The 13,992-nt window shown below is 39.9% G+C and overlaps 1 protein-coding gene across 2 annotated transcripts in view; it reads right to left on the bottom strand.

The window, feature by feature from the left end:
* The window catches only part of COPG2 (COPI coat complex subunit gamma 2), a 111,700-nt gene that overhangs the window by 76,593 nt on the left and 21,115 nt on the right, over nucleotides 1–13,992 (bottom strand). For both annotated transcript variants that reach the window (XM_074315602.1, XM_019751183.2), the window contains exons 6-9: nucleotides 5,002–5,077; nucleotides 3,102–3,194; nucleotides 2,077–2,163; nucleotides 832–989 (exon numbers count right to left, since the gene is read on the bottom strand). In XM_074315602.1, coding sequence (XP_074171703.1) covers nucleotides 832–989; nucleotides 2,077–2,163; nucleotides 3,102–3,194; nucleotides 5,002–5,077 — 414 coding nt within the window. The remainder of the gene's footprint in view (nucleotides 1–831; nucleotides 990–2,076; nucleotides 2,164–3,101; nucleotides 3,195–5,001; nucleotides 5,078–13,992) is intronic.

Below are 13,992 nucleotides of genomic sequence, written 5' to 3'. Positions count from 1 at the left end.
GCTTTCTGTGACCCCACACCCAGGACTGTACACTGCCCCCAGGAGATCAGCCAGAAATACACAAATCTCACCAAGTATACTCGGAGCTTCTGTCGTTCAGGCATCAACTTTCCTCCAGCTTGTGCCTGCTTTTCAACACTTGCCAGTACTTTTAAATAGTTCTGGGTTTTCTTGTTTTGGGGAGCTACAATTTTTACTAATGATATAACCAGTATTTACAGGAGGGCTAATACGACCAAGCTATTCCACCATTTCTGGAAGCAGGAAGTTCAACTGAGTATTTTTGAATATTCCATTTTATCTTCTCTGTTGATATTTACATTATATCTTTTAGTATTTTTTAGTGGTTACTCAAGAGATTACAATATTCATCCTTATATTATCACAGTCTGCTATTAAATAATATAACACTACTTCATGAACAATATAAGAACCTTACCAACGTGTAATTCTATTTCTCTCCCTAATGCCCTTTAAATGAATAATTTAAATAAACAAGTCATTAAATGCAGTACTTGAACATTCTCATTTAAGATGTTCTTAATATCACTTCCCACTTTCACATTTAATTACTCCAAACCCTAAGATCTATAATTATTTTAGGTTCAGTATAAATCTTATTAGCAATCATAATCTATTAAGCACACACACCAGAGCATACATTAAGGTAAAAAAAGGACTTGGAATCCCATGACTTTTTTTTTTTTTTTTTAGAAAACATCAAATCCACCCATAAAGTCAGCACTACCCAAAAAATACTCCTAAAGGAGATAAATTGAGGAATATTAACAGCACATGGGAAACTACCTAGGTTTAGATAAAGACACTTACCCCTCCTCGTTTTCCTTTAGTAAGCGACTGGCAATCCGGATCAGCATGCAGTAAGCGAACTGTGATTTGAGCCCAGATTTAGTGAATTTGTTCAACATTTTAGAAACAGCAAGGCGATCATTCTTTTTAAGGTGATACAGGACTCCCAACGCATGGTACTAAAGAACAAGAAACGGAATGTAACATACAGAAATCTGAGTAGGAAAGAGGACAAAATTACATGAAAATAGAATCATGAGGAACTAGGTTTTTAATAAAAAGATACCCAAGTCAAATGTACACAAAGAGATATCCTTTCCATACGGAATCAAACACGGGCAAGACTGAAAGGATTAGAGTTTCTAATTTACCCCCAGGAGTTGTGCATTCAGATTGGACAATTATTAAGGAGGTGACATACAATCTGAAGATGGCTCTGGCAGGTGCAGCATTGCCCCAAACATCCTTAGTACAAAGGCTCTCAGGTCCAAGGCTTTACCAGCGTTGCAGGTCTCTGAGTGGCTTTAAATCATCTGTGACCATGTTAGTAGTTAAAGGATTCATCTCCTAACGCAGGCTTAAGGAGTGTACGTATTATCACGGCACTTTGTGTAAAAGCACAATAATCAGAGTTAGGAGAGTGAGAATGTTTCCCAAGGGAAAACTTACTACGCTGTTTCCTCATAACTGACTGCTAACATGAGAAGTTGTAAACACTGAAAGGGAATAAATGAGTACCCTCTCAAATACAAATGGGGTACTTTACATAAAACTGCCAGTTAAGAATTTATTCTTGTTCCTTTTAATTAGGAATAGCCCAATGAATATCAAAATGAGATCTTCCCAACAAAATGGTTATCAAGCTTCACAAAGTAAAAATTACTCTTTACTGTTTTTATAATGTCTACTATAATCAAGACCTGAAAAGCTCAGAATTTAACATCCTTCTTCACAAATTATTTTTCAAATACAAAGGACTTAGATGCATTTGGAAGGACCTTTGGAATGTACATCTCATCTACCACTGAATATAAGACTCTGTCTCCAACATTCTTACAGCCTCTCCTGAATACTAGCAGGGCCTGTGTCAGTAAGAACTGGTGGGATACCTGAGAATAGGCATTAATAGGCTGCTTAATTTTAAGCTGCTTGATATTAGCCTTTAGTTAATACTCATCTGGGGAACCAACAAATTGTCCCTAAAATGCAGGGTTAAAGAAAGGTGATCTCCGGATATGATGAGCTAATGTGAGTCAACGACCATACCTGGACCATAATATTATCACTTGAAGCAGCTTCCTGGGCTTCGTTGACCCAGCGCTTAACCACATCATAGCTTATCTTCATCATGTGCTAAATACAGAAAAAAAAAATGAGAATAGATGATGCACGATCACGGGAAGTTTAGAAGCATGAGTTAGTTTTCCAAAAGACAAGTCCGGAAAAAACCCCAAAAAGCAGCTTTGTAGCTGCTACTTCCAGTCTCTACTCCTGAAGCAACTAATAAACCAGAAACACTTTCTCCAAGATCCTTTTGCAAAGGTGAGGACTGTATGTTTGTGGGCTGAGAGGTGTGTAACAGGAAATGAGAGGGGAGGGACAGAAAAGGAATGGATAGTTAACAGAATGGTACTTAATGTTAACATTATAGGTTTTACTTCCAGGAAACTCACAGGAAGGAAAAAAACAGAGTATCAATACATTATCTGCTGTAAAACTTGACCAATTATATTTCAGGATCAGAAACCCTTGTGATTCAGATGGTAGAATCTATTCATATATTAGTAACCAATTTTAATCAAATGTGATAGGTTATAATGAATAAATTTTGTTTGGATTAAAAAAAGAAAAGGTATTACTAAAACAAAAACCGCTTCCTGGGAGGGAACTTAGAAGTGGGACAGGAGGCTTTGGACTGAAGGGTTGCAGACAGAGCACCAAGGAAAGCGGGGACGAGAGCAAGAGGCAGAGTGCAGGTCAGAGAGGGGGCGATCGACCCTGAGTTTCTTCCCAGTCCCCCACCGCACCCTTACCTTCATCATGTGTACAACATAACTTTCCGATTACCAAAACCTTTCAAACACATGAAAATCTCATGTTTTTAACTGACCGTTTTAATTGTTTAACGCTTCCCTGGCAGATAAAAAAAGACTCTTGGATAAAGTAGTAGAGATGTACACATATTTTTTTAAATGTTTCATTTGTGAGAGAATTATAGTGACACTTTGCTTTTGCACCTAGAAACTGTACCATGCCTTAGAAGCGGGCAGCCACTGTACTTGTTCACTTACTAAGGAAGATACCAGTGCTGAGCTGGACACACTGGAGACTCTGTCCACAATGGCCTGCTTCATGTAGCGTTCAATGGCCTGCAACATTGTTCCCTAGTAACATCCATAAAGAAAAAGTGATTGAAGCAAAACATTTTCATGCAAAATTACCACCTCAAACTAATTTACAAAAACCAGTCATATATTTGTTTCTGTGCAAATATTTAGAATGCATTAAACGGGTCACATAATAATCACATTCCAGAAGGCAGAACCCAGACAATCAGTGAAAGCTTCAAGGAGGAATATTTAAGGGTATATGTGAAGAAGAGTAACTGTTCAACAGTGAAATAAACGGTCTCAAAGTGGAGAGTTCCAGTTTGAGGACGCACAGGAGTAAGGCTCAACCTATCAGGGATATTGAAAAAGAAATTCCTAGATGGGGATGAAAGCTACTTTTGAGTCCTGAAGATACCTCTATGTGAAGGGGATATATTTTATATGGATCCCAGAGAGTCCCATAAGTCAAATGTAATCCCTGATTATTTTAGATACAAAGAAATTAAATGTTTAATATGCTACTACAGTGAATCTTCAATACGAAATCCTCTGGAAATGAAGTTGTTTTTCAGTTTAATTGGGAGAAAGCTTAGCACTGGGAAGGTGCTGGTTGATGAAGATGGGTAAACAGACTGAGGTCAATATTTAGATCGAGTCTTTCTGCTAACACTGGCATCGTCAAGTCTTATGCTACCAATTTAACACTAAAAACAAAAATAACCACAACAAAACACATGAGCAGCAATAAGCATTATTAAGCCATTTCTATTACTCCTTCCTTCTAGGATCCAGATTTACCATTTGATCTGGCTCAACCTTTAAAACATTGAGAAGACTGCAGACATATACAAAAATTATGCCCAACCATGAGTATAGATGAAATACTTGCTTGGTGATGTCCAGTCTGCCCCTCATTTTAACCTTTCCTACTCAGAGTTCCTAGAAAGGGACAGCCTAACACACTATAATCTCCTCATCGCTCCAGTGTCATATACTGAGTCAAAGTTACACAACTGACTCGGACCCATGTGTACAGAAGTCACTGGGCTGGCTGATGCATAGCTAGCTAACCACGTTCTCACTCTTAAATATGTGAATGAGGAGGCTTGAGCCTGGTAAATGATGGGCTGTAACAGTCAGCATCTGAGAAATCTGGCTGCTGAGTTCCACAAAGCCACCCTATTTCTCGGCATCTGGTTATAAGCTTTACCTAAAATTCTGAGAGATCCATATCCTGTAATAAAGCTTTTTTTTAAGCTAAACTCAAATGGGTCTTTGTTTCCTGCCAGCAACATGCCCTGACTATAACGAAAGTCTATGAGGGCAAATAGAGAGAGAAATAGGCTTATCTAAATAAACACAAGTTGAAAAAACCCATCTGAAAGAAAAGAAAGCTGGAGCCACAAAAGCCTTTCTGGTGGTCATGTTTCTCTTACACAGACAGACCTCGGGTTATTGCAGTTTGGTTCCAGACCACACAATAAAGCGGATAGTATAATAAAGTGAGTCACATGAATTTTTTTGGTTTCCCAGTGCATATAAAAGTTATGTTTACCCTGTATTGTAGTCTGTTAAGTGTACAATAACATTACGTCTAAAAAAACAACATCCACACTTTAACCAAAAATTACTCTTGCTGAAAAATGCTAACCATCATCGGAGCCTTCAGCAAGTTGTCATCTTTTTGCTGGTAGCAGGTCTTACCTTCAATTTGTGAAAAACGCAGTCCCTGCGAAGCGTAATAAAGCCAAGTGCAATACAACAAGGGACGCCTGTACTGAAGGGTCCCTAAGTCAGTCGAGGGCTACCTGCAGATAAGCAGTGTCCCCTTTCATACCCCGGTACCACAAGGAGAACTTACATCAGTGATTCTGCAGAGAGCCCTGATGGCCGGGCCTCGGTACACATCCTCCTTTCCTGTCATGTCCTTCGTCAGACTACGGAAAATCAAATGAGTTACCATGAGATCAACAAAGTCTTCTCTCCTGTGGAGCCCACCCCTAGCTAATTCCACCTGTCCCCTTAATTATCTTAACGCAGCTACTGATTCAACAAATATTTATTGAGCGTCTTCTTTGGATAAATATTAAAACTATTGGGTAGAAGACTGTTCTAAATCTTAAGAATACAGCAGTGAGCAAAACAAAGTCTTTGCCTTCATGGAGCTTACGTTCTAGTGGGAAGAGAGATAATAATCACATGAACAAAATATGTACATCATTGTAGATACTGATAATTGGCATAAAAAATAAAGACAATGGTACTGAAAGCCCCAGGCTGAAATCCCCCAAATCCTAAAAACCCATCAGACTAGACGTGACTCTACAAGAAACTGATGAAAATGATGAACTCATGAGGTCTCTCGCTCTCAGGCATGGCTTTCTACCAGTATTAATGGCTTCATACCTTTCTGCTGCATTTCAGAAACAGGCAGGGGAGTGTGGACTGAACTACTAAATTCCACGTCCATACTTTAAAGGTTTTTAGCCTTTGTATTACATTTTTCAGCCTTTTAGCCTCCCTTCCCTTGTCCTTGTGCATTTATCCCCCCAAATGACTAGCCATCTCTTCCCTCACTTACTCCCCTCATATAATCAAAACAGCCACAACGCCAACTCACTCCACTGGACGCCAGGAGGAGAAAGTTGTGAATAACTGTTAGTCCTTCAATTGCTCACTTTTTTCAATTATAACAACATTCCATTCATATAACAATACACTTTCGAAACATCCAGAAAGGAATAACACACAAAGTCTAAGCCTTCCCTCACCTGCCCAGCCTGCAGTGCCTCTCAGCTGGAGATAAGCAGCATTGTGACACTTGCTTACGTTTTCTTAAGGAAGTTTTAAAAATATGTAAAACCACAGAGACCTATTAAAATGATGCCAAGGGGTGTTCACTCTCCAGGCACCTTCCTTTTCTTACTTAATTTGAGAATCTTTCTACAGTGGCAGATTATTTTTAATTTTAGATACCTATCTATTTTTAAATATATGTCCATTGGTGACAGGACCATACACCGGCCATCACGTCAATGCATCTGCTGCAGCCTGGAGAAGACCCAACCTCACGGGGTCCTATCGCAACCTACTCCCAAGACTGGGCCTTCAGGAGGCCCTCCTACCACTGCGCTGGGCTGTCTGCTCCCAGGGGAAGCAGAACATGGGAAAACGACTGGATCTCCTAGTCATCAGCCGCTTCACACCACTTTTGCCATAAAATGAATGTCAATGTTGTGTAGGCCACCAGCATAACAGATTAACTGTTAGTACCACAACTTGGATTACTGCAAACTCCTGATTCATCCTATATTTTATGGTGTGTTTGCCATGTAATTTATAAAAGAAATAACACAGTCAAATTTATCAGTCTTTTCTTTCCTTGCCTCTGAAATTTTAGCCATAATTAACAAAGCTTTTCCCTATACTAAGATTAAAGAGGTATATACTCATATTTTCTTCTAGTACTTGTATGATTTTATTTTTATTTATATTCTTTATCCATTTAGAGTTCACTCATGTGCATGATATTAAATACGGATCTAATTTTATATTTTTACAAGTGGCTACTTAGTTGTTCCAGCCTCATATACTAGAAAGTATGCTTACCCCAGTGATCAAATGCCACCTTTGTCATAAAGTACTAAATTTCCATTTGTATCACAGAATCCTGAAAAATATAGATCAGCATGGCCAAGGTGACACATTACGAAGTCATCACGCACTTTTATTCCATTGGTCTATTTGTTCATGTATGTGCCAGTGCCACACTGTTTTAACTACTGGCCTTAATACTTTACTGACTGGTAGAGCCAGTCCTCTCTCATGGTTTTCCTTTTTTAGTTATTTCCTGGTTATTCTTACGTTTGTTTTTTCACATGAACTTTAGTATCAAATTTTCTAACTCCATAATAGAGCCTGCTGTTTTTTAATTGGGACAGCACGGAATTTATAAATTAATTTAGCGAGGATTAAAATCTTTATAACGTTGAAGTCACCTATTCAGAAACAAGGGATCTCTTTACATTTGTTCAAGTGTACTTTGAGTCTTTCAGGGCTTAAAAATTTTTCACTTCTTATAAGTTTTGTGCTTTTATTGTCAAAATTATTCCTAGGTATTTCATCTTATTTTGTTGTTGTAATTGGGTTCTTTGTGTGTGTGTTGCTTATATGAAGGCTACTGATTTTATATGTTAATTTTATATCCTGTGGGAATATATCAGTGTCATTGGAGTCCCTGAAGAAGAGGAGAAAGGAATTGGTGCTAATAAACTTTTTTTTAAGAAATAATAGTTGAAAATTTCCAAATTTGGGGAAAGACATAACTTTATAGGTTCAAGAAGCTTAGTGAAATGTATACAAGACAAACTCAAAGATACGTAACAAACCTGCTAAAAACCCCAAATAAAGGAAAACTCTTGAAAGCAGAGAAAAATGACACATTACATATAGAGAGACTTCTGTTCAAAATACTGTGGATTTCTCATCAGAAACACAACGTCAGAAGACAGTGGAACATGTTTTTAAAATACTGAATGAAACAAAAGGAACTAACAACCCAGAATTCTATATTCACTAAAAATATCTTTCAGTGCTGAAAGTGGAATAAAGACTGCCTCAGAGGAAGGTAAACTAAGAGTACTTGTCACCAACAAATATTAAATGTTTCCAAGGAAATACTAAATAAAGTGTTTCGGGCTGAAGGGAAATGATACTTGAGAGATCCCTAGAACAACCAATATAACATCTTTACAGGACTGAAAGGAAAATAAACATAACTGTCAACCCAGAATTCTATGCCCAGCAAAACTGCTTTCAAAGACAGGTGGTTTATTTCACTTTTTTCTTTTTGTTCTCAGTTGCGGTTATTTCTATTGAATTATATTCAAGCTCACGGACCCTTTCCTTTGTCAAATCCATTCTGCTACTGAGACCAGCCAATGAAATTTTTATTTTGCATATTGTATTTTGTCATTTCTAAAATTTTCATTTGGCTCTTTTTTAACATACAGTTCTCTGCTGAGAATTTCTTTCTATTTATTTCATGCGAGTTCACCTTTATGGACCATGGCTGCATTAGCTGCTTTAAAATCTTTAATAATGCCAACATCCAGGTAATTTGGGGGTGGGCAGCTATTAATGATCTTTTCTCTTGAGAACTGGTCAGTCTTTCCTGGTTGACTAATTTTGGATTGTATCTGGACATTTTTAATATTATGTCATGAGACTCTGAGGTCTGTTAAAAGCCTCTGAGGAATGTTGGTTTTGTTTTAGCAAGCAATCAACCCACTAAATTTCAGGTCGCAAGGTCTGCCTGGCCTTCTGTGCATGTCATTTCTCCCACACTGTATGACTCTGAAGGACCCCTTTCCCCAGTTCTCCTAGTCACAAATATAGGATTCTCTCAGAGTTTTACAACTGCACAATTCTGTGCAAGTGAGTCCTCGGGACAAAGAGGTCAGAGAAGACAGAAACAAATATGGATTCCCTGCCCCCCAATCTTCACACATGGACCTCTTTCCTCAGGAACGGGTTTTATCTCAGGGCTTTAAATGTCTGCAATACTGGTCACACCACAGTAAAGTTGTACTACAACCTGGCTGGCCTAAGGGCAGCACTGGAAAGTAAAGAGAGGAAAACTAAAACAAACAAGGATTCTCCCCCATGCTCTGTAGTTTCCAAGAGCCCTTCCTTTATCCTGGTGCTCAGGCCAGAGAGCTGGGCTTCTCTCCCAGTCTTTGTTGACCCTGCTCACTCAATAGTTTCCCTATTCATCCTGCCCTTGGGTCAATCCCAGAGTATAAAGAGGAAAGAGAACCATGAAACTCACTATTAGCAAATTGGTTATTCATTAATACTGTTTTCTCTCCCCAAATTCACCTGCTATTACTGGATTCATTTTTCAGAGGCCTTAGGTAGATGCTTTTTGTACTTTGTCCGGAGGATTTGTTGTACTCTTTGCAGCGGTCTTACTGCATCTCAGCTAGAATCAGAAGTCCCCTGGCTTTCCTTTTTATTTATTCTTCATATTAGACTTTAGAGAAGGAAGTCTTAAGACTTGGCATCATTTCCATCATCTTTCCTCAAAAGTCTTCCATACTTTCATTTTAAAAGCACAGGTATTGACCCAAATAAAGCAGGGCAGGAGAGGGGGAAGGGAAGCAGGATACAGCCAGTTTTCTCAACACCCATCAAACCCACTCTGATGGCTACTGTTATGTATTAACCTGGCTGGGCTTAGGGATGCCCAGAAAGCCAGCAAAACATTATTTTGGGGTGTGTTCCTACGGGTGTTTCCAGAAGAGATTAGCACTGAAGATCGCCCTCACCCATGCGAGTGGGCACCAGCCAATCCGTTGAGGGCCTAAACTGAGCAGAAAAGCAGAGGAAGAGAGAATTTGGTCTCTGCTTGAGCTGGGACATCCATCTTCTCCTGCCCTCGCACATCAGCACTGGACAGGAACAACCCGCCCCCACTGGCCTTCCTGGGCCTCCAGCTTGCAGACAGCAGAAGGCGGGACTTAGCCTCCATAACTGCATGAGCCAATCCTTCATAATAAATCTCTTCCCATGTATCTATATCTATCTATGTACATATAGATATCCGATTCGTTCTGTTCTCTGGAGAAACCTAATTTACCCACATTTCTCAACTTCTTCCTATGTGACTGCTTTCTTGAGATAGGGAGAGATAAATAATCCTTATGATTCCCGCCCCCTTAACTGAAGAAAGTGGAGGATCCTTTGCTTAATTCATGCCACAAAGTTTTAATGTGCATCTAATACATGCAGGGCACTTTTCTAACAATTGATGATACATTATATGAGACACGGTTCTTGCTCTCAAGGAACAAGAAAAACATAAACAAATATTTATGTAGAAAAACCTAAATAGGGGCAGCCAGATGGCTCAGTTGGTTAGAGCGCGAGCTCTCAATAACAGGGTTGCCGGTTCAATTCCCGCATTGGATGGTGGGCAGTGCCCCCGCAACTAAACACTGAAAACAGTGACTGGACCGAGAGCTGAGCTGCGCCCTCCACAACTACATTGAAGGACAACGACTTGGAGCTGATGGGCCCTGGTGTTTTTACACACTGTTCCCCAATATTCCCCAGTAAAATTAAAAACAAACAAATAAACAACTCATTATAGTACAATGTATTAGATTCTAGAATAGAGGTTAAAAACGTGCTACAAGAACAACAGAGGAGACAATGACTAATCTGTCAAGAATAGGGAAGTCAATGAGTGTAACAATGTTTGAGCGAAGTGGAAAAGGACACAGGATAATTATAGGCACAGGGAGAAATACGTACCAAGATACAGGGTACGAAATCACTGGATGAGATTGGGAAACAGTAACAGCATGGAAATGCACTCCAGGCGATGCTAACATTTAGATGGCAGGCAGAAGACAAACAGTGACTTCTGAGAACAAAATGGGATTCTCAGACATGGGAGGAACCTCAGAGCCAAAGATGGTTGAGCTTCAAGGAGTGTTGAGCCACGTTAAAACAGAGAGCGGTCAAGTAAAATGTGGACTGAAAATTGGATTTTGCAATTAAGAGGTTACTGGAGATGTGTGAGAGAGAAGTTTCACTATGGTGGTGGCTAAATCAGATTATATAACAGCATCTCATTTCCTTTCTTGTTCTAAACAAGTCCTGGCGGCCATCCCTCAGATGTAACATTCAGGGACAGCAGCGCCATTCAAGTAGAAAAGCTGTTTCGGGCTTGACTAACTCTTACCAAGTAAGTGGGTGACCTTAGTTTCTTAGCTCCCTCAGGAATCTCAAAATATTGTCCTTCCCCTACCCAAATCCTTACTTTATCCCCCGCTGATTTCAAAACTGCCTGCTGGATAACAGTTTCTATAACCTCTGTATTTCTTCCTAAAGTGTGACCTATGAACTGTTCATTTGATTTTTCTGAGATTAGGGATGTAACTTACCACATCCTGACACCCTCCCCGCACCTCCATGCTACTCCCTAATGTGAGTGATAGGGCATTCCTCAGAACCCAAATCCGGAACTCTGAGCAATCTTCAGATGCATGCTTTCACTGGATAAATCTCATCAGACAGGGGTAGAATAGTAGGACCAGACTGACAATATATTTGACTATCGTTACTTAAGTAAATAAATTTCTTCATGTTTTTGTTTCTTTTTTTAAACTGAGTTGTAATTTATATACAATAAAAATGCATGGATTAAGTGTTCAATTTAGTTTTGGCAACTGTATTTACCCATGTAACCTCCACCAAAAAAAAAAAAAAAATACTGAACATTTCCAGCATCTCAGAAAGTTCCCTCATGCCCATTTCCAGTCAATTTCCTCCAACCCACCAGACTTCTGGTTTCTATCACCACAAGAGAGTTTGGGCTGGTCTTAGAATTACATAAATCATCAATTTTCTTTTGTTCCAACATAATGTTTTAGAAATTTAGTCATTTTGTTGCCTGAATCAACAAATTTGTTCCTTTTTGTTGCTGAGTAATAGTCCGCTACATTAATATACCACAATTTGTTTATCCCTTCTCCTGTTTGTGAATTTTGGGTTGTTTCCAATTTAGGGCTATCACAAAGCTATGAAATTCTTGTAGTCTTTTTTTCTGACCATATATTTTCATTTTTCTTGGGTACATATCTAGCAGTGGAATTACTGGTCAGAGGGTAGGTATATGTATAACTTTAAACAACTGACAAACTTTTTCTAAGGCGATTGTATCATTCTACTGTGGACAAAAAAGGGGGGGTTCTACGGAAAGTAACCTCACAGGGTGATCAGATCATAAATTCCTAACTGGGCAGGTCATGGTGGGGAGTTGTACCCAGGCAGGTAACTTCTTAGTAAAAGGATTATCTTTGCCTTAAGCAGCCCTCCATTGTTTTTGTGCATCTAGGTTAAGGCAACCTTTGACATAAGCGTAACCACCCTCAAGAGAGCACATAATCTTATTAACGATGCTATAATGCCGTCTTCGCCTTGCTTTCTCCCACCTCCACATATTCTTCCTTACTTTCCCTCCATTTCAAATGCATAAAAGACGCTGCAAAACTGTTACTCCCCGGAGCGAGATCTTGCTCCCCAGCATGTATTGTCAGTTTGGCTCAAATACACTCATAAAAATTCTCTACAGGTGTGGACGTTCTTACGTCGCCACCACATTCCCACCTATAATGTATGAGAGTTTCAACTGTTCCATAGACTTGGTATTGGAGCAGGCTTTTGATTTTGGTATCGTTAGACTTTGTTATTTTAACCATTTTACTGGGTATGTGTGGGAACAGAGCCAGGAGTGCAGTTTCCAGGCTCTCGCCCTCATGTAGAAAGGTGCTGGCTCAGGTAGTAAATGGCCATCAACTGTGGCTAGTTGGCCGTCAGCTGTAACCAGTGAGCCACTGGCCACTAATATAACTGCTGTGGCTACACTAGCAGCAAATGGGGGCTAGCAAGAAGATGGTGGCTGAGCTAGCAAGAGCGGAAAGCAGTTAGCACGGTGGACTGCAGCTAGCAAATGAGGTTGGTTGGCAGAGAGAAATGGACGGCAGGTTGCGGATAGTGTGGCTCCTGCCTCCTGTGTCTCCAAACCAGCCTCCAGCAAGACTATAGTGGTGTGACTCCCCCACCTTTTGGCTCCGTGGGTGTTCCTTTTTGGCCTCACCATATCCTGCGTTCTTACGCGGGGAGTGAGACTAGAGACCCTGCATGACACCCTGAGTGACAATATGGAATGATATCTCATTGAGGTTTTAATTTGTATTTCCCTGATGACTAATAATATTAAGTATACCGGGGGTGCCAAAAATATGTATACACATTTTAAGAGACGGTCAACGCTGCTCAAGCAGTAGTTCGCCGTAATCAGAAGTGTCTGGACGCTGATGGTAACCACTTTGAGCACCTCTTGTAATTGCAGAAGTCAAACATGACTTGTATTCATCTTTTGTTAATGGTAGATATTGAATATTACAATTTTAATAGTTTTTTCCTTTCTTAAAATGTGTATACATTTTTTTGGCACTCTCTGTATTTCCATGTGCTACTGGCCACCCATCTACATTTGTTTGTGAAGGGTGTGCCCTCAAGTTCCCTTGATCTCCGTGGTTTCTTACCAAGCTAACACAATTATCTGTATATGTAGAATGGTCATCTACCACATTAGTTTTCTACTCCTGCTGTAATAACTGACCACATGAGTGTCTTAAAACAACCAAAATGTATTTTCTTAAGAGTTCTGTGGGCTAGAAGTCCAACGTAGGTCTCACTGTGTCAGCAGGGCTACATTCATCTCAGGGGCAACATTCACCCCACAAATTCACCCCAGCCCAAGATTCCCCCAAATCTCAACACATTGCAGCATCAACTCAAAGTCCAAAATTTCATCTAACTTTCTCTCAAAAGTCCCAATCTTATCAAAATCATCTAAATTAGGTATGGGTGGGACTGGGTGTAATCAATCTATCCTGAGACAAAATTCCTCTGCACCTGTGGACCTGTGAAACGAGAAACAAGTTCTCGCTCCCAGAATCCCAAGGGTGGGACTGCCTGTCACGGGTAACAGACACCAACACTCCTGTTCAAAGAGAAATGAAAGGGAAAAAGTCACTGGTCCCATGCAATTTTGAAATCCAGACAGGCAAACTGGAAAAGGTTTCAAGTCCAGGGCAAAATTCTCTATAGTTCTCAGTACCACCCTACAGGCCCGCACATCTGCCCCCAGAGCCAGCCTTCCTTTTTATAAGGGCAACATGTGCTGAAAGCTGAGGAGTCTTATCAGCCCGTTTCCTGTCTGTAGAATTTGGGGCTCTGACAGCCTTCTTTCACTTCATCCTGTCTCTCGCTTGTC

Source organism: Rhinolophus sinicus, linkage group LG11 (genome assembly GCF_036562045.2).
Source record: "Rhinolophus sinicus isolate RSC01 linkage group LG11, ASM3656204v1, whole genome shotgun sequence".
Taxonomy (NCBI): Eukaryota; Metazoa; Chordata; class Mammalia; order Chiroptera; family Rhinolophidae; genus Rhinolophus; species Rhinolophus sinicus.
This window is presented reverse-complemented; position numbering and strand designations above follow the sequence as displayed.